The sequence below is a fragment of the Ciconia boyciana genome, chromosome 1 (assembly GCF_034638445.1).
Source record: "Ciconia boyciana chromosome 1, ASM3463844v1, whole genome shotgun sequence".
Taxonomy (NCBI): Eukaryota; Metazoa; Chordata; class Aves; order Ciconiiformes; family Ciconiidae; genus Ciconia; species Ciconia boyciana.
Genome location: NC_132934.1, coordinates 11,788,282 through 11,816,152, shown reverse-complemented (window position 1 = coordinate 11,816,152; position 27,871 = coordinate 11,788,282). Strand labels below are relative to the sequence as shown.

Sequence of the window (27,871 nt, the reverse complement as noted above, 5' to 3'; positions counted from 1 at the left end):
TATTTTTCAGGTTAGAATGTGTCTGTCAATTACGTTATTATGCTCTCCTGCATTAAGATTAATATTAAATTACACAGAAAGGGAACAACAAGAGACCTCACATCATCATTCTGGAATCAAGTGTAGTCTTACTAAGGAGAGCATGACCACAACCACATTTTGTATTAGTCCTATTTTTAAAAATATTAGAATTTTATGGAACATTGGGGGGTTTGTTTCATTATTATTCCTAAAAATGAATTTACTGGTTCAATCTCATTACAAGTTTTTCAACCATAAATTTCCCTTTGACGACGCAAAGATCGTTATTGGTTGAAAACTATAAGGAGAAAGCAAATAGTTCTTCAAATTATATCTGCAAAAGCTTTCTTAGTATTTCTTGTATTTCCAGTGTCACCTTGGAGAAAACCAGTAAGGGATGGCATCTAGCAACCCAGTACTTTATTAGATAAGTAACAAAATGTAAGTGCTTACTAAGATTTGAACTTGTAGATGCATAGAACTTAATCAAGTGTAGGAAAATTGTCTTGCATTGCATCTGCACTGCATTTAATTAGATAAGAAAATATACTTAAATAATCAGAAATCCATACAGTGACTATTATCACCATTATACATTTGTTGTATACAATAAAACCCCCAAACACTCTTTCACTAGAGGAAACAAGAAAGTGAGAGGATATTGTATTAGATATAACAGTTTATATAAAACCAACCCAACCCTCGGCAGTGCAAATTTACAGTATTAAAGGATGCAGTAAAGTAACCATTTTAAATTAGTAAATCCTACATTTCATTTATTATACTTCACAGAATAATCGATCGTCAGGCATGATGTGAGTAAGACCACAAATCTCAGCACTACAAATCGGTTTTGTTGTTTGGACTGGATATTTTACTACACTTTCCTCCTAACATGACAAATTAAATGGAAAATAATAAGAAATGAATCATGCATCTTCCCCCTTATGCTGTATTTCCTTTAGCTGATGGCTTTTGTTGTAACACAATAAAAGCTACCAGGTCCAAATTTGAAGAGGAATCTCTCCATATATTTTCAGAATACAGCCATATGTGCCACACAACGAGTTGCTATGATTTCAGTTCTTCCTTCCAATTGTCAGAGTAAAAAGTACTTTCAGCTCAGACATGAAGATTAACTAAACCCCACCATATCATTCTATGGGAAACACTATTATAAAGCAGACATAAAATGATTATTCAAGGTCACTGAGTGAATCACTGGTCGAGATGGAAATTGTGTCTTGCATTTCTAGTTCTCCTTTTGAAAGGATTAATTCAAATATATGAGGATTTGCAATTAAATACTTCCACTGCTTTATACATAAACATCCATGGCAACCGTTAAAGTGTCTTGGTGAATTATGATCTAACCTCTGGCCGCTTTTTTTGAAAAGAAAAACAAAACAAAACAAAACAAAAACCCACAAAAACCAGGTATAGGCACATCCCCAAACACTAGAAAATGTAAATTATTAGTTGTAGTGTGAACCCAGCTCATATTTAACTTTCACTTAGAAAGTGATTATTCTTCTAAATATAATGAGTTACACTGAAATGTAGTAGGAGACAATTTACAAAGCTGATTTATTTCTCACACACACACATACATATTCATGCATTTGTACATCTATAAGTATACAAAAGCCAGACCAGAAGTTTGATTAGATTCAAAAATTAAAATCAAAACTACTACAAATAATAATCTAATCTAATCTGAACAACTCATCCAGTGATTCTCGCGTCAAGCCCATAACTCTGGTTGCGCCACAGATCATATTTTATCAATAGAAAGCCATCCCACTCCTACCTAAGATACTCAAATGTGTAATTAGCCTCACTGGGAAAAGCATGTGGGTTTGTTCCAGTCCAAATCTATTCAGATTCAGATTCTAGCCTTGAGATGTGGTTTTGCCTTTGCCTGATGAACAAAAACACATAGAAAATATTCACAGTGGGGAGATATAGACATATCTCTCATAATTTAGCTACCTGTGTTTCCGCTTGATAATGCAAGGATTACACTAATACAAGAAAAATGTCAATAAAAAGTTTAATTCTTTATGGCTTATGGTATACTTCTGTACTGCTTGACACCAGTGAGTCACAAGGTGTAAAATATCAAATATATTTTATGGCCTTTTCAAAGAAATGTTATAGATTGAGAAAGCTTTAAGTGGCCTAAGGTTCATTACTAATAAGTTTTTTAAAAGTATGTTATACACATACCAAAAATGCTTTCACTTCCATATTTAAATGTTCTTCTCTGTGCTGTTATATTTTATGTAGTAAAATCTTTCATACATCACTTACTTTTTTGTCTTCATTATATTTATGGAAAATTTCTTGTGCTCTTTCTTCACCACCATCCGTAAACAACATAATAATCTTATTGCAGTTAGCTCTAGAGACACTGTGCTGTAGGAGAGACAAACAGAAGCTTTTTTAATTTCAGGCTACAAGGAATAACAACTGTTATATTTGATGGCTTTCATACCAACATGGTTACTACTTGAACACGGTAATGGCAATGCCTCCAAAGCCTTTTAGGATTTCATTCAATACCCCTTTCTGAATGAAAAATAAAATAAAATAAAATAAAATAAAATAAAATAAAATAAATAAAAAAATAAAAACAAAACAAAATCATTTTTCTGTTTCATGAGAGTTAAATACGACTCATTTCAGATCTGGCCCAACACAGAGGAATGGGGATCTAGTGCTTCCTCTCACCTCCACCAACACAAGGAAAGCTCTTTAGCTCCTACCCATCACATCAACCCCACAGCGTTCTTCTACAGATGTTCTGCATGAGACTTGTACAGTGAGGGCCTCTAAATATTTTTATTCTTCTCTTTTCTCATCCTTACTTTTTTTCTTGTCCTTACTGTCCTTGTGGAAATTGGGAACAATGTTCCTCTAATGAATTACAGAATATTCTTTTTTTTTTGCTGGACTCCTACTCACAGAAACTATCAAGCTCACTGACCACTTAAATGAAAACTCTGATAATTTAGGCATCCTATAGGTACAGCTAAAAAAATCTACCTTATAAACTTAGAAATATTTTTGCAATTGCTGTTTTTGTCACATTTCCTTAAAATAAGCTCCATCTTCCACTTCTTTAATTCTTTCCTGGGTTTTGTTTTTGTTTTTGGTTTTTTTAACACACCAAAATGAAAAGTTAACCTTTAGAAAAGTATTTTAGAATCAGGTTCACATAATATATGGCAGCCAAGATATGGCTGCCTAGACTATTAAGATCTCTCCTCACCTACTTTTCTAATTAGATTGCAACTCAGAGGTGAAGAACTGAGCGTGTTCCATTATTCTGGAGACAAAGCCTGGAATAGAGAGAATTGAGAAGAAGCCCCTCTGACTCCTAATTCAGCAGTCAAAGTAACTAGTAAAGCCACTGAGAAAAATGCAGTGTGTTGTGCAAAGGAATAAAAACATTATTCCACAGCCAGAACAACAGAGAGTTGAATACGAATTTTGGCTCCTTATGAAAGGCTCCTTATGAGCCAAAGGCTCCTCCTTTGGCATTCATCATCTCTTCTTATTCCCTAAAAGTTAAGAATCTAGTCTAAGCAAATTGTTCATGAATTTTACAATCAGTGTTCCTTGTCCTCTGTGTTGCATACAAATGGTCTTAGTCAGACACATCTTGGTACTTCCAAGTAGTTGGATGTGACAGAGTAAAACCCTTAGAGATTCAGTAAAATAAATTCAACTTCCCCTTCCACAAGCCTGAATTTTGCCGCATGATTTTACTATACAGTCAGGAAAAGAAATAGGAGGGTCATCCTTACAAAGTCCCGAGTTCTCCCTTGCTTTAGTCTTTGTGACTAGGTAGTGCCTAACTTTCACCTGGCTGGTCAGGTGAGATGATCCCGCTCCCTTTCATTGCTTTTCATCCTACTCTCTGATTTGATTTCTTCTTCTTTTCTAATAAAGAGACAGAAACACTGAAGCCAGCCCTCAAACATCAGCCAATAATCCTCAATATTGCAGCTCCACAGTTCTACAATGCTCCCACAAAACTAAAATACAAAAACTTTATTTGCAATCACTGTATTAACAGATGAATAATTATTCCTCAGAGATGATTTGTATTGGTAGTTCAATATTCAGTGAATAACTACTTACTTAATAATTTGAAAAAACCACGTCCAAAGATTTTTTACAAGTAGTAACAAATTAAAAAACCCTTGAAATCAATACATTCTCTCCAATCGCATCAGCACACTGTGTTTCATTTGGAATTAAATAATTTATGACCATTTTTTGCTTGTGAAATATAACCTACAAGATACTGCTTTGGGCTGCAATCTTTTCGATATTAAAAAAGTAATAAAAGTAGAGTTGGATACTTCATCAATAAAGAAACTCACCTACATTTACAGTGATTTAATATATGGGCCAAAATAAAATCAGAGGGAAACCAAAGAGATGACAGGGAAGGGGACCAAAGCCTGCTCATATTATAAACCTTTCCTATTGATTTGAAAATAAGCGCTATTATGAGCAATGTGAACTTGAGCTAGTCTTTGGTTTAACTGACTAAATCAGGATTTTTCTAGTGGCATACTTAGCATATGCTTATGCAGTATCAGAAAAATGCAGTGTTTACTCTTTATCACTTAGTACTTACAGAGGGGCATTTACTTACACTACACTGTTTAGACACTAAAGTCATGTCATGGAAAAAAATTCCAAGATTTTATCCTCCAAACAATATTGGAAGTCTTAACATCAATAAGGTCAAATCATATGGTATTTTCCCACCATAAAAACTTCACATGAATTAACTTAACACATCAGTCTCTTACAAGGGATCAAGAGGAAGCATTTATAATACTTTTTTTTTCCCCGTTTGCACAAAGATGGAGAGATACGGGCTCAGGGAGTGAATACAGGTAATTTTGCAAAGCTGATGCAGTAATTTCATCATTTTTCTGAACAGTTTGCCTCAGCAGTCCAATGGATGGCTCTGCCCTCCCATCACAGACCACAGCCTCAGAGGAATGTGTTGCTTATGCAGCAGCTTCCCCAGGACAAAAACTGGCTTCTTGGCTTAAACCACAGAAGAATACAAGTTGGAACTGAGTCTAAGTATTCATTTTTAGCTCTCTCTTGCACTTGATAAAGGCCTTTCATTTTTTTCTTTCAAACAAGCAAGCAAGACATGATCCATTTTATATTGCGCCTAAAATTGCTTTTGTTTTATACAAGTTTCACATCCCTAAAATTAACTCATTAAGTGGCAGGTTGGGATTATACCTCATGACATGACACTTTAGGAATGCATTTTCCATTATGAGTTTCATGCCACTGAAGAAGGAAAAGGTAAACCAAAGCAAAAGTCAAATACTTGAATCAAGAAGAGATTAATTCAAGATAATTTTTTTGACAAATCATAGTTATTATGGTATGGGGAAGAAACCCTCCTGAATTTCTGGAGCTGAAGTATTATTATTTTCAAAGAAATAGAAAGCTAATATAACAATAAATATTGGGAAAATACTGCATAAAAATGATGGAATCCAGATTATCGATACTCACTTGAATTAGTATGTTGAAAAAACCTGAAGTGTCTATTTCCATCTAGCAACACATCAGACAATAAGTTTTTCATGGCACAAGTAAAATATTCCTTTGGTATTCAAGAAAATTGTTAGAAATAACTGTCATCCAGAAATAGTACCCACAAAATTATTAAGAGAATTTGAGCTGTTAAAAACTATTCCATTTCCATGGACCTTAAAGCAATTGGACTGTTTGAATTCATAAATATACAACTGGAAGCTATCCCTAAGCATATTTTTTTATTATTTGTTTAAGCCTGTATTATATCATCCTATTATATTGTCTTGTCACCAGAGTCTAGTGCTAACTCCATCACCAACCCTTTACTCTTCCTGCCAAATGGATTTGCCAATATCTGGAGAGGATGACTCTATTTCTATAACCTAGTGCAATCTCTTAATTTCCCTTGATATACACAGCCACAATGTCCAGCCGCAATTTACAGGCTTGCAGAGATTATGTGAGGCTAATCACACCTCTGCCTCCAGTTCCGAGAGAGACGGTCAGACGATGAGACTGACTTCCAATTACTTTTTTTAAGCAATTTTTTTAGTCGTACAAACAAGTCCGCTTTGAGGCTTCCCCTGTGTCCAGGTCTTAATACTGTCTGCACACAAAGTACAAATCCGGTGCTGCACCAAATGCAATACATAATGTTAATCAAATATAAATGTTATGAGGAACAAGCTGTGTTTGGCAAAATTCTTGTGTCTTGCCCGTTCCCTCTGAATGAGATGAATGAAGGAAAAGGAGAAATGCCGTTCTGCCTGGTCTGGAAAAGTCCGACAGCTTTTAAAATCCTGTTTGCAGTTTTATAGAACCATCAGCAGAGGGCAGACAATCCAAACCCCACCAAACCCCTCTCCTCATCTAAATAGTGATTGCTGCTACAATACCCTTGAAAACATTGTATTTTCTTTTCCTCCATCAAAATTTAACAAGGTTAGGAATTTTTCAACCAGCTCCAGCCCTAAGCTGCATATACAATGGCAGGGAAGCGCCCTGAAGTCCAGAATCTGGCAGATTAGGGGAAAAATATTAAATACTTGTACACTGAGAGACATAAACTGACATTAAAAAAAATAAAAAGAATACACTTTATATTTATTAAGCTAGATCCTTAACTTCTGCAAATTGGTATAGCTTTATTTACACTAAGGTGAAGATCCTATAGGCAGTCTTTATGAAGGTGACATGTAGAATTTTGTTTTTAACAACTACACAAACTATTAAAAAAATGACTAATAAACCCCCAACATTTGTGATAAATGGGAAACATTACTACTTAGAAAACTAGTGCTTGGGTGCAAACTAAAAAGTACAATGTAATTAAAACATGGAGACAATACATTTAATTTTTGAGGAAACTATTAATTTTATGCATGAGAAGGAGAAAGGAATTAGAATACTCTCAGGTGCCTAATATTCCTCTGTTAACTAAGTAATTTGCTCCCCCCTGTCCTGCTCAAGCCATGGTTGACTATTTGTGACATGTAATACATATAAAATTGCAGGTTAACTAAACTTTGCTAGGAGATACTGTGGTAAAACTGAAATAATAAACAACACTAACATTCTGTAGCCTTCCATTTTAGAATTACCTGCAAATCAACCACTACCACAGCTATGTGCCAACTGAGAATCACATGTTAAATTAAAAACTAGCTGAATTAATTAAGTAACAACAGTACAGCACATTGAAAACCAAATTTATTCCCAAATCTTAGCAAACTGCTGGGGGATCTGCAAAGAACAAAACCATACTGTTGGGATAAATTTACTTGCTAAATAAGGTATTGTACTGGTTATCACTCAGTTACATGATGGAAGAGCATGCAATGGCCATCCAGACATTCAAGTTGTTCTTCACTTTACAGTAGAGAGACATGACTTTCATACTTACATTTAGCAGCTGTTCAAAAGCATAGCTAAAGCCTTTTTTGTAATCTGTAATTCCTTTAGCAGAGATTTTATAGACAGCTTCTTTCAGCTTCTTCTTGTTCCTCACATTAGCTTGGACAAGATGATTAAAGCAACTGACGTTCTGAGCATTATTGTTAAACTGTAAAATAAATAGAAATAGTATTAAAGACAGTTCATTCTTTTTTCTAGGTACTGTAGTGGTAAAGGGTAATGTTTTCTTGATCTATGAGATAAAGCATGTCAACATCTGGATTTTCATTTCCACTACATTAAGAATGTCTAGCAGTGTCTGGAGATTTCAAAATTGCACAATAAATATATATTAAAAAAAAAAGGTATTTGGTGCTTCACTCTCTGTTGCAATCCAAAACCCTCTACTATAGTGAGAAAACTCCCACAAATTTTTTTTCAAGCTCATATAATGAAATCAAACTGAGAAATGCAGAGTTAGGGAAATAAAAAATCCTGGGAAAATGTTTATTTTACTTTTTTTTAATCACTGAAAAATATTGGTTGAATTATCAGGTGCATATTCTATATTCCTTATTGCACTTACTAGTCTGTCACTAAACCTGCAGTTTTACAATGAAACTTACAGGTCATAATCAATTAGTACATACATCTTACAGAAAACAAAATACATTCTCGTGACAAAGAAACCACATGAGAGTATAGCTGTAAGTAGCAGAATATTGTTAATAATAATACAAATTTTTGTACTGAGAACACACATATTTGTGGTCTCTTACCCACATATCCATAAAGACTACTCCCTGAAAAATTCATTTATACAAGATTCTGACATTATTTAAAAACATACATAGAAAATTTTTTACGTGCAAAATGTTGTCTGCACAAGTAGAAATCAATTTATGACCTCTTTAAAATTTGTCTCTGTATAAATATACATACATTCATGTTACAAGTACAAATATATATATCTCCTGGTAGAGAGAGTGACACAGAAATACGTCTCACTTTTTAGCTACCTCTGTGTCTATCTATCTGAAGTCAAAGATGAGACTTCTCTTAAAAAATGCTGTAGCAGGTATGATTCTAACTGTAGTCTTGAATGAAAGTGCATATTAATGCACATAATTTGTGTTGAACTCTATTTGAATGAAAATCTCCTTTTAACTACAACACGGTGATTTTTATTTAACATACTGTTGACTAATATTACTAAAACTCTTTTCTTGGCCAATTTTTAAACTGTTTTATCTATCCAGATTTCTTCAGTGAGCCTTTTTTCTCACTGGCAATTAAGATGTCCAAAAAACTCTGTAAAACTCCATCTCAGTAAAGGCACTAAACCCCAGACCTCCTAATTTACGTTTCAGCTGAAAACAGATTATGATGTCTCTTTCTGATTAAGGGTCTTCAGTGAAAGTAAATGTAAATGTAATTTTATGCTGTCAACATGGTGCAAAGCCTTAAAATAACTTAAAAATCAGGCCTTGTTGCCTTAAGTCTCAATACTGCTAATTAGTTCAACAGTACTGTATAGAAGATAAGGTAAATAAGGTCACAGATTTCAATAACTGCTCAGACTACTTACATGTCTAGAATAAATCACTAAGTACCAGGCAGAAAGTAGAGAGAGAGAACTGCTATCAGCAGCAAACATCAACTTGCATTGTATTTGTAGGACACTTACAATGAACAGAACTTAAAAGGATGAAGGGATTGATAATATCAACCCATTTTTAATAATACGTAATAATTCGATTGAAGTTCATAAGATGCTTAGGAGGTACGCGGACTTCTCCATGTCCTGAAATCAGATGGGTCCAAAGGCATGCTCCCTGCCCTTAGAACCAAACAAAGTTTTGGTTCAGTAGTACAGTAATTTTTATCAAACATCCACTTTAATCAATGAGACTTCTGCTGTTGACTTAGTAGGAGCAAATGTACAACAGCAAATACAGTACAGCTTATGGCAGAGATGACTGACAGAGAAAGGCATCATCCTCAGCAGAAGGCTTAGCCTAATTTGTTCCAGATCCTTCTTGAAAATTGCCACAGAGCTGCAACTGTGGGTTTTTTGGCTGCAATTGAGCAAATCCAGGCACTATTATGAGAGCATTTGCTATGCTGGATTCTAACTTATGGTTCCACATGTAATTTCTTATTCTTGCAAAAAGGATGTGGCAAAGTGCCCCATGAACTAGAGACTTTAAAGCATGGATTTGTCTGCCTCATTTTCTAATATCATTATTGTCCCACAAGCCACTCCTGCATGTATGTAGAACCGAAGGAAGAAAACCCACTATTTTGATTTTGAGCATTAAGTAGTTCACAACTAATCTCACAGCTTGTCATCTTCATATCATATTTATTTTTCCAGGGAGTTTATTTTTGCTCATTCCTCATGAGTTAATATTGTCTTTTGGTGAGATGCTGATACTGGTTTATGGTATAGCTGCTGTTTTCCTGAGGACCATATTTGCTAAAAAATTGTATGGATTCTTGCTAGGCAAGGATATACACCATCAGAATACCATATAAGAATCTTTGTATGTCTTTCTCATTAATAAGGACAGTTATTATTCTGTCCCAATTTTATAGCTCTGTTCCCCAGGTGATTAAAATCTGTGGGAGCAAGTTATTCTCAAATGACTTTACATAAAGTTTTCTGTCCCCTTTTCTATCAATAGGCAGTTCCCAATGTGTCACAAGGAGACAGCTGTTTCTAAAAACATGCAAAAGCGTGAACAAGTGTTTTAACTTTGAAAAATGCAATGTTGTATTTGACCGGGCATTCTACAAAAGAGTCAGCTGTATATAATAATATGACAAAGGTTGCTTGTTTATTTTTGTAATATTCTATTTATCAGGGCTTTAATTTTCATAATACCACAACTATAAATATAGTATCATACATCTAAATTATTTACAGTAACAGAAGTATGAAAATAAGATGAGATAATGAAGATAAAAAATATTTTCCAGGTGTCCCAGTGTCACAATGCAAACTTCACCTTTAAAATAAATTAACACATGGAGTTGGATTACACATAACCAAATTTTCAGCTTGAATATTCCTTTAATGTATGCCATATTTCCCAGAAAAGAATAATTTTGGTAGGATCAACCCTCCGCTGTGATTAAAACGTAGGACTCCCAAGTGAACCATAACATATCTATCCATTGGGTGATTTTAAAGCCATTAGCTTTTATAAAAGTTCTTTCCCCAGACTCAAACAAATTATGGTCATTCATTTTTCCATTTCCCCTCAATATCACGTGGTGATTTTTATTCGCTGTGCTTAGGCTGCATGTTTTGCTGCTTAAGCAAAATGACAAAATGATCACACAACTGTAATCAATTCATTTTGATACAGAACACTGACACACTCAGTGGTGTTTCTTATAGATGTTTCTTACAGAAGTTACCAATTAATCACCCAATGATTATTAGGTACATTAACCATGTGGGAGTGAAAACATTGTGCTATGGAATTATTTCAGCTTTCCTTGACCTGATTTTGTAACCATGATTGGAAAATTACTCAAGTAAACGTAATTTTAAAAATACAAGATCTGAGAATGAATTCTAATTGTGAGATGGGATGAGACTACAGATCTTGTGCTTGGAACGTAGAAGAACACTATCTGGTAGGTAGCTCTGCCCTACACAAGCCAATTTCATATGAAAAAGAAGAGTGAAAACACTGTTCTGCTTCATCACTGACATTGCATGCAAATTATTTCATGAGCTAATATAAAAGTAACCATAAATTCAATCTTATGGCCAGTGCATGCCTGGTCTTGGGCTATAGCAAACAGCAGTTTAGGTTTTCAAGTGAAAATTTCGTGACAAGTGAATATTTCTCCCTGAAGTACCACTAACATTAAACTGCAAATCTAAATTGCTTGCTAGCAGCTCTGAAAATGTATCAGGATAATTATTTCTCTGAAGGTCAGGTATCTAGCATACGGATTGGTAATAACAGATACAAAAATGACATTTTAAAAATTGTCAGGAATACTGGCTCAAACTGTTTAAGCAGTTAACAAGTAAACTGTACTGTACTTACACATGATGTAAACTGAACAAAGAGTCAAGGTCAAAATATCTGCATCTATAGATTTACAAATGCTGATGTAAAATGGAGGAGAGAAATAACACATTTGTGGAATGGAGAGTTACATCAACCAAAGTCTGAAAATGCTGTAATGTAATATAAGAAAATATATGAGCCAGCTGTTTCGAAATACATCAGTCAACGTTAATGTTAACAGCAGTCAACAAAGCAGATGAGAATAGGTTTTGATTAGATAAAGGAATCAGTAGATGGAACAACCACCCTCCAAAATGAAGATTTACCTGTTTGCTAGGAGTTGAAGGCAAGTCTGAAGGTTGAAATGTGACTGATAAAAATGTCCAAAGGGGGGAACAAAATTCAGGGCTACATTTAATTAATTTGAACTCCAGTAAAATACTGAAGTAACTGAAGGATTTCAAGTGTAAAAGCCTTCAGTTTGCCCTTAAAACTGGCTTGTCATACCCACTACACAGTACTAAAATAATTTTGCTGTTTAACCAGTTGACCATGTGACAAACACCAGGATTATTCATAACTTTGAATTAGCCAAACTGAGCCAGTTTTCAGTTACATTCATCTAAAATATAACAACAATAGTGGCATTAATAATTTTTCACACATTAAGATAGCAAAAGCCAAAATACCTGCAATAAGCCTATGACAATTACTGGTCACATTACCTGTCTCCTAAGAACCATAATAATGCTTATTTAGGTTTGCATGATTCTTGAAAACCAGTTAAGAATATACTCAATCACTTAGTATCTAGCTGGAAGAAAGATCATGCAACATTTCAAAAACCAGTTGCTACTTCAGAAAGTCCATGTTCTGACAAAATCAAGTCCTATCAAAAGTTTAAAATTAAAGTCATTGCAATCCATACTTTATTGAATAAAATACTCTCAATGTATCTATATGAAAACTCACTTGGGTATGTATCAGACTGGCATTTCTCCCTAATTATTGCAGCAAAGATAAACATATGTCATAAAAATGCTATTGTGGTAAAAAGAAAATAAATGGAATTTGTGTACTATGCCGTGGGCTCAATGAGTCACTTAAGAAACAACAGATAACATTTGGAGGCAAACCATTCAATTGTTAAAATCTAAAGCCACCCTATACAGTATGTCACTACCAGTGACAGCTTCTACTTTTTCAACTATATAAAAAGCTTATTCCTTATCTAAGCTAAAATAAGAGGCTTGCAGCAAAACACTTGGAAATAATGGAAAACAGGATAACCTTAGCTTTTTATTTTAAATTATCATGAAGTATTAATATAATTAAATTTGTCTTGTAATTATATAGCAAGATATAGGATCTAGATGTATTTTTCACTAGATTATTTCTCACCCAATTTATGTATATCCTTTTGCAGCCTCTGCCTTTGAGATGTCCCAGAATGATCCTCAGGTCTGACGAAATGAAGACCTCCTATTCACAGGTTTGGGCAGGAATACCCAAGCATGTTACTGGGGCACTAAGAGTGTTAGAGAACTTCATCTAGTTGATCTCAAACCACCAGTATAGTCTTTGGCCATATATGGGACAACTCAATAACTTGAAAGATAAGTTAATCAATTCAACTTAATGTGAAACTCAGAACAAAGGGGTTTGAGTTTAATGCTGCTTGAACCTTGTCATTCTGGAGAAGGTTAGAAACAGAAATACTAATCTGACAGTCTTACAAGGACTTTGCCTTTATCCTCCTATTCAGAGAAGGATCAACTTGCAAAACCAGTGGAAAATTATACAGAATTGCAGTGAAATATCTAAATGCTAGAGACCTTTCCCCTGCCTTGGGTAGTTCCATTGAGCTGTGGACTCCTCCAGACACATGGACCTCTGCAATCCGTAGTGCCCCAAGAGTTAAACTGATGGACAAGAGAAGGGTTGTCATTCTGAAACCCTCTTTTGATTCCAGAATAGTTACTTCTGCATTGTTAAACCCCCCTTCTTTTCCAGAGTCTCAAACTGCTTTCACTAAGAGCATCCTTCTTTAAATTTATTAAAACTCTTACCCCAACACCAGGATATTAGAGGATTCAAGGGAAGTGAAACAGAGATGTTGATTTATTTCCTATATCTGTTCCCACTCTAAGCACTCTGTGGATATGATGGCAGATCCCAAAATGAATAACAAGAGACCCTACAGACATCTGTTTTAATTAAGACGACAGTATAAGACAAAAGAAGGGGGGTGGGGGGTGGGAAACCCTCATGGAAAAAGGCTGCAAAATGAAGAAAGAAAGGCTCAGTATTCAGAAGTGGGATATGCAGGGACTGGAAAACATTCGAGACAGATAAGTAGAAAGACCAAAGCTATCAAGCAGTCTGGGAAAAAAAAACAGCGTACAAAATAGATGGAAAACATGTATATATATTTTTTTTCTCAAACTGCATTCAGTTCAATATATTACCTGTTGAACAGATACAAACTGGCTTGCCTATTGCAAAATTTTTTGATAAATCTGCCTTTTGCAGATACCAGCCAGCCTCTCCGCAGTTGACAAGCTTTAGCAAGTAACACGTAGCATATAACTCCCAGGGATATCCACACTTTAGCATCACAGACATTTTCAAACATTACTGACTGTCTCGGACTCCTTGTGAAATAGCTCAGAACTGTTCTCATTTTATTGGTGAGAAAAGTGAAGCAACAGGGAAGAAAACAAGTAAATCCAAGGCAAAGACATGGCCAGAAGCTTTAATCTCAATTCCCCACTACTACAGCAACTGAATATGCTTTTTCCCTTTCCTTTGTGCAACCAACTCCAAGTCCTCAAATTTGCCCTTTAACTTTATATTAGTTATTTTCTACATGCCATTTAAACCACAAGGTCAAATAGGGCACAAATTCTTAAAGCATGAACTCTCATAAACAGCTCATCACTTAAACTTCAAAATGCACACACAGCTAATCCAATTCATTCTGAAGACTAGTCTTCATTCTGAAGACTGCAAGAGAAAAAAATCTCTGATTTCACAGGCAATGTATACACTGATGAATGTTTCAAATTCTCTTCTGTATATCCATCTCTCTCTCTCTATATATATGTAACTATATCTATCTCCTGAGAGGTATAAGGGATATAAATCTGAAATCCAGTGTCAATCTTTCTTTTGTCAAGTGTAAGAGCTTATTTAAATACAAATAAAACATTTCAATTGATTCTGCTTCTTTTATGAAATGATACCCAAAGCATCCCCTTCATTGCACTGTCTTAGCCTTTGCATTACATGTAATGCTAGCAAAACAAACAGGCATCAAAACCAGCAGCATAAGAAGAAACATTAGAAAGAATTATAGAGTAATATCTTGGGGCATTCATTTAGCTTGATCAGAAAGTGCTTATTACTGTTTCTGACAGTCAAGAACTTTTGTTTCTGCTGTATCTGGTGTCTTCATACATAGGTGTACATATATTTTTAAATAATTCTGTTTATGTATAGGTATGTACTTAATTTTTTTTATGACATGATCAAGAAAGCAAGGTTTATCAGTCAACATTTATCAGTTGTGATCTGGACAAAGCACTACTCCACTGAGGAATGCCACCGTTCTCAGTAAGGACAGCAATAAGTTTATGCGAATGCAAATCCTCAGGAAAAGAAATTGAGGAAAACAGCACTAGCTCTGCAATTCAATCTGAAAAACACAAAATCTTTTGTAAATCATCTCATTACTGGAAAATGCAACAGCATAAACAAATCAAAACAAATAACTTAATGAAACTTCAAAATCCTTTTCAGGTTTTAGTCACTAGGTGGCACTAAAACAAAAAAGTTGAGCGGCTCTTACAAATATTATCTTGAAACTGTTGGAGGTCGTTGGCATGTTCTGGGAACGGCATAAATTTCTCAGTCCAACTAAAACAATTAAATACTTTTGTGTGCCAAATGAGTGAAGAAGCAGGAATATTAAAATCCAAACTTCCACCTTGAAGAAAAACTTCCACATGTTCAACACAAGAGATCATAGCTCCAGAAGGATGAAAATCTATTTTTTCCATACAAAGGATCCATATTACCAAAACAAGCATCTCAATTTCCAACAACTTTACAAACCGTGTTTCCAATACTCATAATGGAAAAGATGTAAAAGTTAACATTTCTCAACCTACCTCCTATCTAAATGTCTTTCTGCATCTCTAAAATCTGTAAAAGTGATGACATTCTTATTGAATATTTTTTAATACCAAATCTAAGTAAAAACGCAGATTTTCCCAGCCATCCTTACCTGCCTCCCTATTCTTCACTCATCCCAGTTAGTTTACTAAGATCTAGTCATTCAAGATAGCATGTTTAATCAGAATCTCCTGAAATTACACTTCTAATCCAAAAAAAATCCCCCACAAAAACCTAAAAAAACCCCTAAAAAACTACCCCTCCAAAACTTCTGACATTAAATGAGACCCTGCTTTAAACTGTATGTAAACAGTGTATTTTTAAACATTCAGAAATGTTTATCTTTTATAGAAAATCATATAAACTTGAAGAAACCAGTAATTCCTATACTTAAACTTGCTACAGAGACAAAACCTATACATTTCAACTACCAAGATCATGATAGCTGAATAAATCAGAAACATCACTCTGGGAATACTGAAAATTGAGAAAGACATAGTCAGCTTGCTGAAGACCTAATCAGATACCACCGCTGCTGACTTTCAATCTGCTGAGGTTTGTTGCTATGCTACTTCTACCTCATGGCTAAATCAGCTTGGTGACCCAGTTGTATCTATACATATTAAATGAGCAATAGTGAAATAGATCTGATTTCATCAGGCTTTCGTCTTGTAGCTAAATCTAGCTTTGCTGATTTCTTTTCCTTTTTTCCCTGCTGCTTTAGGCTTGGTAATAGGATTTTAGGGTTAATCCCAAGAATAACTGAATCTTGAATAAGGCCAGTTACAATCTATATTTCAGCAGTGAGAAGATATTATAAATATTTATCAGAACCCATTTAGAGAATAGTAAGAAAGCAATTTGAAAAGTTTTATTCCCTCGTAGATTTCAGTACACAGAAAATTTGAGGCAGTTCAAGCAATAAAGGTTTGTAATTTGACATGCCAAAAAATAATACGTGGTGTTAAAGTTCAGCATTCGTATCTTGCTATAGAATAATTGTTTTCTGCTATCCTATGGCTTACATAGAGATAATCTTCAGGTATACAGTATGACCCTACATATACACTGTAGAGAAAATGTTTAAAACTTATTCTACTACTCAGCAGGAGCACTCCTGCATTTCTTAAATTGTATTGCAAGTATAGGAAGCAATACAATTAAGACTATATGTCAATTTACACTATTGGTATTTCTTGAAATTTAAAATGCATCACATTTCACTGTGAGATGTATATATGTGCATAATAGTAGATATATATAAGGTACAAAAATGCTTAATACTAAGTTTCTGAAAGGACTTTTGACAGATCACAGGTAGCAGCATTCAACAATATAACTGTTAAATCACAAAATATCTGCTGAAAAAATATTGTGGCATAATATGAGATAAATATTTGGGAAAGGACCAAATACCGGGCTAGTATCTGCTCTCAGTTAGCTTTGTTACCCTTTCTAACCAATATGATTATCTGCACATAAATCAATGCAAAGCTCCCACTGAGTACCAAAGGATTAATGTTCAGACCATAAAGTACGATGCTGCGCTGCGAATCTCAGAGTTACAACAAAGAACGTCAGCGTCGGCTGACAGGTGAATTAGCTTAGGAAGATGAACCCATTTATGGTCATTTCATGATGCTGTAGCTAAGTTAACATGTATTATTTACTTAAGATCATGTGTTTCTGACATCTACGGAAAATTTCAGTACTGTAAACTTCAGCATCTCCCCAGAAACCTGGCTGATCTGAACTACTGCACTACTGTAGGGCTGCAGTACTGTAGCCTGCACTGTATGGCACTGCTACCCAGATACACTCTAGGAGAGAGCTGTAACAAGAAGAAACTTTCTAGAAAATTACTTTGTAGACTTTTTTTTACTATCACTTGACTGGGGAAACCTTCATTCAGTCAAATTCTAGCTGTTTAGACCAAGAAGCACCCTTGGACAAAAAGATGAATTATAGAATCATAGAATATCTTAAGTTGGAAGGGACCCATAAGGCTCATCAAGTCCAGTTCCCTGCTCCTTGCAGAACTACCTAAAACTAAACCATATGAGTAAGAGCATCATCCAGACACTCCTTGAACTCTGACAGGCTTGATGACCACTTCCCTGGGGAGCCTGTTCCAGTGGCCAACCACCCTCGTGGTAAAGAACCTTTTCCTAATGTCAAAACTGAACGTCCCCTGACACAGCTTCATTCCATTTCCTCGTGTCCTATCGCTGGTCAACAGAGATAAAGGTTTGAGTATTAAACCTTTACCTGTAAATTCACTGGATATGTGAGGTTGCTATTCAGGGCATCAAAAGCAAGATGAATGTTTAGTCAGTGCACCAAATTACAAGACAGACATACACTTCAGCGCCAGGCCACATAACTGGGGGATAGCAGGGGGCTACGATGTCACCTCCATATTCCCAGGGCTTGAATTAAATGTGCCTGTCACCCTTGCAGGGCAGAGCAACGTGCCTGGCTGTGCACGGTGCCTGGAGCTTGCGAGCAGTAAGGAGGCTGCGGCAGCACGCTGCTGATGTGTGAGATGCTGCTGCTAAGGCAGGGAAGCGTGAGACAGCAGGGAAAAGCCTGAGTCTTGAAAGCGTGAGACTTGAGAAGTCGATGAGTATTTCATTCATATTTTGCCTAAGTTAAGAGTTCCTTTAGATTCACACCAAACTAACACCTTGCCACATATGTCTTAAAACTTTCACCTACCAAACAGATTACATTTCTTGAAAATATATTAAAAAAAGGGGGACTATAGAGCAAATAGCCCCCACCCTGTCCCAAACCGTATGAACAGCCTGCATTTTCCTCTTTTTTCATTAACAAGATGAGTCATCTTTCCCCAGCAGACTCATTAAAGCCATCCCAGACCAGCCTCTTCAGAACTGGTAAGGAATGAGTTTATTGTTTGTGAGACCATTCACCCACCACAAATTTTTAATTATACTGTCTCCTTGTTGGAAAGCTGACTCAGAAATGCACGTTTGGTCCAGCATCTGACAGCCATAAAAACTCACAGGATCAATGATACGTCTGACATGTAGCAAGGCTCTCTTTAATAAGACTTGTGCTTTACTAAAAATTAAGAAACTGGAAACAGCCAACAGATTTATTTATCTGTGGAATCATGAAGTAGAGCTATCATCTCACTTTATAAACTACTAATCTACTCATTTTAAATACTACTAATATAACTAGAGAGCTAGGATTTATTCTGGAAATCACAGAAGCCCATGCCATGTGCTGTTAGAAATCTGACTTCCTGACATTTGAGAACTATAAGAGGAGACAATAAAAATCTGTATTGATGCCCAAAGCAATCCCTCAAAGTGGGAATGGAGGTGACTTTTCTAGTCATCTAGAATTGTCAGCTATACTGTACAGTAATAAATGTACAGTTTCCAGCAACACCCCTGCTCCTGACATCCTGATGTAGAATTTCAGCTTCTAATTTCCATTCCCTTTGGCTCTTCAAGCACTCAAGCACTCTGTTCCTTAGAATTAACACTTTGTGACAGACTTAAATTGAAGCAGATCTTGTTTTAAGATTTTCCCTATTCCTTTTCCAACTCGTTCTTTTTTCTCTCTTACAGACCTTTTGAACATTTTCTGTCCATAGCAAACTAAAGTTACAGTTAATAACACAACAGTAAAATCTTAGCTGATATGTTAAAGCAAAGAGTAACACACAAGAAGAAAAAAAAAGGCGTAAAAACCCTCCGAAAGTGCCTGTAGATTTTATTCCCCCTGACTCCCTTTTGCATTCTTACCTAAACAGAGATAGTATGATCCAGCTCATCCCATGTCAGTGATCTTTCAATTGGGAGCCCAGTGCAAGACAGTGGGCCAGGCTCTCCCTACAGCCAGTGGAGACAGACAGGCACCTCCAGGCCCACAAATTTGTCAATTTGAAGACAGTCAGGATGACTTGTCTTCTGGAAGTGTTTTTCATTTTCCTCCATTAACTATAATTAGGGCCTAGGCAATCATTTACAATACAATAACCTCTCTTTTGGACTCACGGAGGTTGTACAGGAGACATTATGCGATGCAGAGGAAGAGCATTTCAGGATTGCACAGGACTTACAGTGGAATATTTTATGAAGGAACCAGGGTGAAGAAAGGGATGGATTTAGGTGATTTGGGGACAAAAAAGTGTGGGAAAATAGAGGGGTATAGGGAAAAATTGTTGGTACCGTGTAAATGGTTTGCCAGTCAGTATGCTTGTCTGGCCACATCCTGCACCTCATCAGTGCAGTCTGTCCTGCCTTTTTATTAAACTCCATTTCTACCTCTTTTCCTGGGTGAGGGACTCTATTCTGCATGTGTGTCTGTGAGTGCAGCAACCGGAGTCAGAACACGGGTCGCAGGGCCCATGTGTCCATGTTGCAGCAGCTAGAGAGACTAAAGTGAGTGGACTTCAGTGCCAGCAACTGGAGTGGGACTGTGGGTCACAGGGACCCATGTGTCCATGGTACCAGCACCTGGAATGAGTGCCAGGTCCTGGTCCTGGGGGTCTAGAGGTGAAACCCATGTGTATGTGGCTCTAAGGGTGAGATCACGGGGGGGTTGGCTATTGGGACCAGGGGAGGCCCCACCAGCTCTGCGTGCGTACATGAGATGGTCTCTACCAGCAACTGGACGGGGCTGCAGCCTCGGGGGCTTGGACATCCAGGTGGCAGACTGAGATCCAGAGTGTCTGAGCCCAGCTGCTGGACGGATCCACATAGTACACGTGGAGAGAGAGAGAGAGAGAGAGATACACATACACACACACACACGCACATATATCTATATTCTCACCAGCAGACTTCCATCCTGCTCAGCAGGATGAGGCTGTTGGCACTGCCTGTGTTCACGTGAGTGCTCTGCATTTGCCTGTGTTACCTGTGTGGCTGGCCCGGTATGTATGTATATACATGAATATATGTTATGTGGCATATACATGTGCTCTGTGTGCATGTGCCCACTGGGAATACATTTTAAGCCTCACTACTGGCTGGATCTGTGGCATGGAGCTGTGGCAGCCTCACCTCTCTTGGGGTGTTGAATCTGGCATGATATGCTTTCCCCTAACAGGTAAAATAATACATGTATAAACAAACAAATCCCTAAATTCAGATGGATTGGTTATTATTTTGTAACTCTAAAAGAAAAATAACTTCATCTTCTAAAGGTTTCTCAAGTTTTTTTGTAGCTATGTAAGGTTAAGTTTAAATGAGAAATCAGGAAAAAATGGTTGAAACACATGCTTTCTTTCTAAATTCCCTAGCAATATATCAGGTATGGCTAGATGGCCTTTGAATACAAATGTGAGTAGCTTCTGCATGGGATCTGGCTGTCTGTACTTTTACAAAGGCTTACTAGTTTGAGCACAGTTCTGAGCTGAACATGGCAACTTGGCTTTTGGTAGACAGTCCATGGTACTAGCTGTAATTCTCAGAGAGAGAAAACTTGACCCTCCACTAACATCACCATGGTTTTTGTGTTATATTGGTTTTACATACTGGCATCTTATTTTAACCCATATATATATATATATATATATAACCCATATATATATATATATATATTTATATATATATATATATATATATATATTTATATATATAAATATTTATAAAATTGTAAGCAAATACCATAGGGAGTATTATCACTGGGACAGCAAAGTAACACTTGATTTTCACCTCTTTATCATGGACTATTCTGTATATGTCTCTTTTATACAAGTATTTGCTGTTCTGTCTTATTGCACAGACATGTTGTAGGGCTGGTTAAACTGAAGATAACATGGAATTTTTAAGTACACTAGGAGTAAGAGAAAGCCTAACTAGTGAACACATCTGTTGCTAGATAGCTATGGCTAAACTGTTAAGTATACACAGAAAAGAAAAAAGTACTTGGTAAATATTCCTTATTTACATAGATGAAGGCTAAAGTATTCATATCACACAAAGATGATGAAGTACTTTCCAGTCCATTAGTAACTAAGGTAGATGATGAACAGCTACTTGGGATAAACATTTAAGTCAGCAGGACAAAACAAAAAAAACCCCACCAATCAACCAATCAATCAAACAAAACCTTTATGTATTCTTGATTTAAGGCTAAAAAGGGCAACGAGAGAATGTAATCTGACCTCTTGCATACTGTCTCACCACCCACATATCACTGGTCCTTAAAATTCCCTTGGTTACTTCTGTAACAGACCTTAACAACTACATTTAGTGGTAGATGTTTGCTTAAAGTGCATCTTCCAGGAAAGCATTAAATATTGATATGAAGACAACAACAATCTTTCCTTGCAATTTGTTGAGGCATATTAACTATTTATGTGCCATTCAAATTTATTGGGCTTCCACTAGTGATACTTGCAGTGCTTTTATCTGACAGTTTTGAGAGTCTATGGACTCTAGAGTCTATAGTGAGTTTTCCCCAGCGACAGCACTTCTCAGCTGTGATCAAATCAGTTATTGGCCTATTTATTTATGAGCTTCAGAACAGCCAAAAAAAAGTCAAATTCTGAGAATTTGAGAGTATGTCTGAAATCCAGCTTCTCAGATGACTCACTCAGGACTGTGAGAAGATGTTTTCAAGAACCAAGCAATCAACCATAAACCACTTTCAGTCCTGAAAGAAGACACCTACAATCTTTTTTTGTAAAATCTGAGCCAATCCCTTTCGTGTTAAATTAGGGATATCATCTGCATTTATGTAACAGTATTCAGCCAGAACAAAGGAGACATACACTCAAAATCTGAGTTGAAATACTCATCGTTTGCTTCCCAGGAGAGGAACTGAACCATCAATCCATACACTATTTAGATGGAAAGTTGTCTCTAGCCATGTCACTGAAGCTGTACAAACATTTCTAGTTCATCATGTCAGATGAAGACGACAAGTTTGACTCCTAGTGGTCCTTCACTTTTTCTTTTTCTTGATACAAATTGTGTAATTTGCTTTCCTGAGGATCAGGGTCCCATTGAAGTCAATTAATCTCATTTCAAAAAAGCCAACTAATATAACATCCTTCCTACCCTAATCTTCCTCTCAATTCCAGCCCCACCTGAAATACTTTAACATATCATCATTTACTCTGTCCTCAACTTTCTCTTTAGAGGGGAAGCAAAATGAAACTGTAATTCTACAGGCAGACAAAAATTTCATGATGTTGTTTATACTACTGCATTACTTGCTTCTATTCCTACTCTCATTAATCCATTAAAAAAGTAAATTCTTTCTAACTTTTTTAACAATTACTGGATTTCCATGGTTCCCAAATTTTCTCCATTGTTATTTGCAGAATACTCACCTTCATTACATTTGCTAAACATGTCCTCTAGACATATTTCCCATACATGTATTTCCATAGATACATAGTGTAGCTCTGCCTGCAATTATTAGCAATGCAGAAATTGAATACTAGATTTTGATCATAACTCTTTTGAGCTTTGTTTAACCCAGCACCTACAGGGCTTGCTAAACATACCTATATGAAAACACATACAACAATTGACGTGGTCCCTGAATAGGGAAGGTGCAAGATAATTACCTTCCATTAAGGAATGCTAATGATTTTCCATTAAGGAACACTCCTATGAAGATGTGTTTCTCTGCAGCTATCATTGCTCCCCCTTGTCTTGAAAATGAGCCATTCAATTAAGAAAAACCGCAAGGTCATGATACAATTAGATGGATTGTGGTTAAGAGAATCACAAAGCTCAACATTCAGCTCTAAACATTCCTTTATATCGCTTTTCATTGACTACAGAAAAAAAAAAAAAACAACAAAAAACAACACCCCAAAAAAAGGTATAATATATATTTGTGTACTGTCTCATGCAGCTATGATGCTGAGGAGACTGTATGCTTAATAGGAACTACTGTGATTCGTTACCGGAAATGCTCCAGGATTAAATCAGTAAGAGAGATGCTTATACAGACCTACAGTGGGAACTTGATTCTCTATCTTTTTTTAATTTGCCAAGTAATGAAAAAGATGGCAGGCATCTTTATACTTTCTCCTTAGTATTGTCCATTATGGAGAATGGGAAAGCAAGGATTGAAGTACATTGGCAAGTCTGCTGGCAAGCCCCTTCACACAGGAGCCCTTTTCATCTCCTCCTCTTAATCCACCCATACAATTACTTCTGTGCCAACATCTCACACTGCTGTCATTATCATGCTTTATGACTTCCTTGAATACTGACGTTATTAGAAAAACTAACCTCCACTGAGCTCTTCTGGGTCAAAATTCAAAAACTCAGGAAGAAAATATGTCTTAGTCTATTTGAGTATGTAATTTAATTTAATGTTCACTAAAAACACTTTAAATGAAAGTAATAAAGGAAACTGAATTTTCAAGAAATTTCTGGAATTTTTTGCCAGTTGAACACTCATACAAATCTAAAACTTCTAACAAAGAAATCATAAGCACGATAGGTTACCTGGTTGCAAAATCTAGCATCCTCCTCCCTTCAACAGGACTTTAGACTAAGGTTTCCACCCATGTCATGCTTGTTAAGTTTTTTAAAAAGCTTAAGAAAGTATTTCCCAGAAGGAAGAGGTATTTCCCTATATCTAAGAGAATATAGGTGCAATCTGAACTGCAGAATGCAGGAAGAAACATGCAGCAGAAAGAGAAGAGTCCTTTGATAAATTAAAAAGCTCTTTATGAAACTTCCCCCCATTATCATATATTAAATATTTTAATTAGGAAGGCATAAAGCTTGTATCAACTTGGGAGTAAGGGGGGCAAAATAAACAGGTTGGCAACCACTGAGCTGTGGGAATTACACGATAAACTGCTTTTATGGAAAAAGGGGTGTATCTTCCACAGATTGCTCTTATCCTCAACAATAATTTCATAGGCTGGGTGCATAGTTTTTTCTTTGAAATCAATTCATCCAGAAGTCTCCTTTCCTCTGACTTTAGTCCATATGCAGAAGTGCACAAAAGCAGGAGATGAGCTTTCAGTTTTCCCAGAGCACGATTCTATTATCCCTAGTATGCTCATAACATTTAATTTCCAGTTCCTAAACAGTAAATACTAGTTTGGATTTTTACAAAGGCTAAGTGATTTTAAACAGTCCTACAGCTCCTGACCTTTAACATGTCTGTTGCTGTAAGGTAGGTTTTGCCTTTGTGCCGTTTTCCCCATCCCTACAGATTTGAAGTTGAAATACATTTCTCCTGCAAACTGCAGCCTACCCACAATCATGAACAAATTATACTCTCTGTGTCAACATTTGAAACCTAGTCACTAAATCATAGCGTGCTGGGATGGAATTGCGGCCCCTATCATGTACCACTTACTGCTATCAAAGCATATAACCAGATTAGTGGGAAAACAGCTGTATTACTCATACATTTAAGCTCTTTCAAACAGCAGGTTTTCTTTCTGCAACAAAGCGCAGCACTTCAGATAAGAAAAATGCAAATCCCAGAGGAAATCATGACATATTAACCCCTGGCAGTCATTAAGTGACTTAATAGTTTGTTCAACCTCTTTTCACTGGAAATAAATGCAAGAGCTATATTAAATCAGTACAACTAATGTATTTTAACACATCTACTTTTAAGCTTTTTCTTCCCTAGGATTTCTCCATATACTAGGCACGGTTGATTAAATCATCCTGTCACTTTCTAGAAGTGATTGGCATGAGCTTAAATCCGTGTCTTTCAGTTGTGGGCATGAATCATCATACATATGGGCTTTGTGGAACAACATCTTGGCAGAGGTTAGTGGTAAAACAGCTCTCTAGTTAACTCAGAACCTCATTACTAAACACTCTATGGTTATTAAAGCTAACAAGCCATAAAACAACTGTTGCTTTCTTGGCCAAAAGACCCAGGAGGGAAAAAAACTGCAGATAACTCCCAGTTATTGCTACCGTTCATATATCTATCTGCTAATATTGTATTAACTGAAAATTTTCACCTAACTTTTTGGACTTTTTAATTAGCCAATGATGTTTAATACCAGGATGCTTCATGAGAAAATGTCCTTAAGCAGTAATATGAAATGTATTGAATAAATCTACATTTATTTCACCTAGAACAAAACTTTTAAGTTGATATTTTGGGGGTTGGATTTATTAAGAAAGCACTGGAGTTGGACTTGATTTAGACATGCCTTCGTTATGGAATATTCTGTCAAGAATAATGACCATAGAGTCATAGAATCATTTAGGTTGGAAAAGACCTTTAAGATCATCGAGTCCAACTGTTAACCTAACACTGCCAAGTCCACCACTAAACCATGTCCCTAAGCACCACATCTACATGCCTTTTAAATACCTCCAGGGATGGTGACTCCACCACTTCCCTGGGCAGCCTGTTCCAGTGCTTGACAACCCTTTCCGTGAAGAAATTTGTCCTAATATCCAATCTAAACCTCCCCTGGTGCAACTTGAGGCCATTTCCTCTCATCCTATGGCTTGTTACTTGGGAGAAGAGACCGACCCCCACCTCGCTACAACCTCCTTTCAGGTAGTTGTAGAGAGCAATAAGGTCTCCCCTCAGCCTCCTTTTCTCCAGGCTAAACAACCCCAGTTCCCTCAGCCGCTCCTCATCAGACTTGTGCTCTAGACCCTTCACCAGCTTCGTTGCCCTTCTCTGGACACGCTCCAGCACCTCAATGTCTCTCTTGGAGTGAGGGGCCCAAAACTGAACACAGTATTCGAGGTGCAGTCTCACCAGTGCCGAGTACAGGGGGACGATCACTTCCCTAGTCCTGCTGGCCACAGTATTTCTGATACAAGCCAGGATGCTGTTGGCCTTCTTGGCCACCTGGGCACACTGCTGGCTGATACTCAGCCGGCTGTCAACCAGCACCCCCAGGTCCTTTTCTGCCTGGCAGCTTTCCAGCCACTCTTCCCCAAGTCTGTAGCGTTGCATGGGGTTGTTGTGCCCCACGTGCAGGACCCAGCACTTGGCCTTGTTGAATCTCATGCAATTGGCCTCAGCCCATCGATTCAGCCTGTCCAGATCCCTCTGCAGAGCCTTCCTCCCCTCAAGCAGATCAACATTCCTGCCCAACTTGGTGTTGCCTGCAAACTTACTGAGGGTGCACTCGATCCCCTCATCCAGATCATTGATAAAGATATTAAACAGAACTGGCCTCAATACTGAGCCCTGGGGAACACCACTTGTGACTGAATGATCTTTTGTGTATCACCATATCTCCATATGATCTTCAGATCATTTAGAAAAAAGAAAAATGAGATTATTTTAAAATTAGACAAGAATTAATGAACCATCTGCCTTTTAACACAGTGCATAAACCTAATAAATCATCAAGCTTTTCACTAAAGGTATACAAGGAAGAATAACTGGGAAAAAACTAAGAAGTACAATGAAGAATTTAATATTTGAATAAAGATGAGATCTCAGACCTTCTAAGAAATCCTCCTAAATGAACGTCATATATGTAATTTTCAAAGATTTAACTGAATGATCAGAATAATGATTGTTCTAATGTATTGTTTTACCTCAAGTGTCAAGATATCTATATCAAACATAATAATAAAGCAACATACGTGAAAACAGCACAGCAACTAATAACCAACTTTGCAGTGGATGAATGCTTTATAAAAGTTAGGCCTGTATATATGCTTTTGTGAATAATCTTAAGAATAAATAATACTGAGCATGATGATATATCACCTTCTTAAGCAGTGTCACCTCTGATGCTTAACTTTGGTTTGAGGCTTTGGCTGGACTGTGGAAAAAATGAGCAAACTGGAAAATAAAAAAAAGCAAAAATTAAAAAGCTAAAAAACTAAAAAAAAGACTAAACTTCTTTGTTCACTTCTCTCATAGAATCATAGAATACCAGGTTGGAGGGGACCTCAAGGATCACCTGGTCCAACCTTTCTTGGCAAAAACAAGGTCTAGACAAGATGGCCCAACACCCTGTCTAGCCAAATCTTAAAAGTGTCCAGTGTTGCGGAATCCACCACTTCCCTGGGGAGATTATTCCAATGGCTGATTGTTCTCACTGTGAAAAAATTTCCCCTTGCATCCAATTGGAATCTCCCCAGGATTAACTTGTACCCATTACCCCTTGTCTTTTGCATGTGACTCCTAGTAAAAAGGGAGTCTCCATCTTCTTTGTAGCCACCCTTTAAATACGGGAACATGGTGAT

The 27,871-nt window shown here is 36.6% G+C and overlaps 1 protein-coding gene across 6 annotated transcripts in view; it reads right to left on the bottom strand.

The window, feature by feature from the left end:
- Positions 1-27,871, bottom strand: part of CACNA2D1 (calcium voltage-gated channel auxiliary subunit alpha2delta 1) — a 440,093-nt gene that overhangs the window by 81,093 nt on the left and 331,129 nt on the right. For all 6 annotated transcript variants that reach the window (XM_072858469.1, XM_072858441.1, XM_072858480.1 and 3 more), the window contains exons 11-12: positions 7,514-7,672; positions 2,335-2,439 (exon numbers count right to left, since the gene is read on the bottom strand). In XM_072858469.1, the coding sequence (XP_072714570.1) occupies positions 2,335-2,439; positions 7,514-7,672 (264 nt within the window). The remainder of the gene's footprint in view (positions 1-2,334; positions 2,440-7,513; positions 7,673-27,871) is intronic.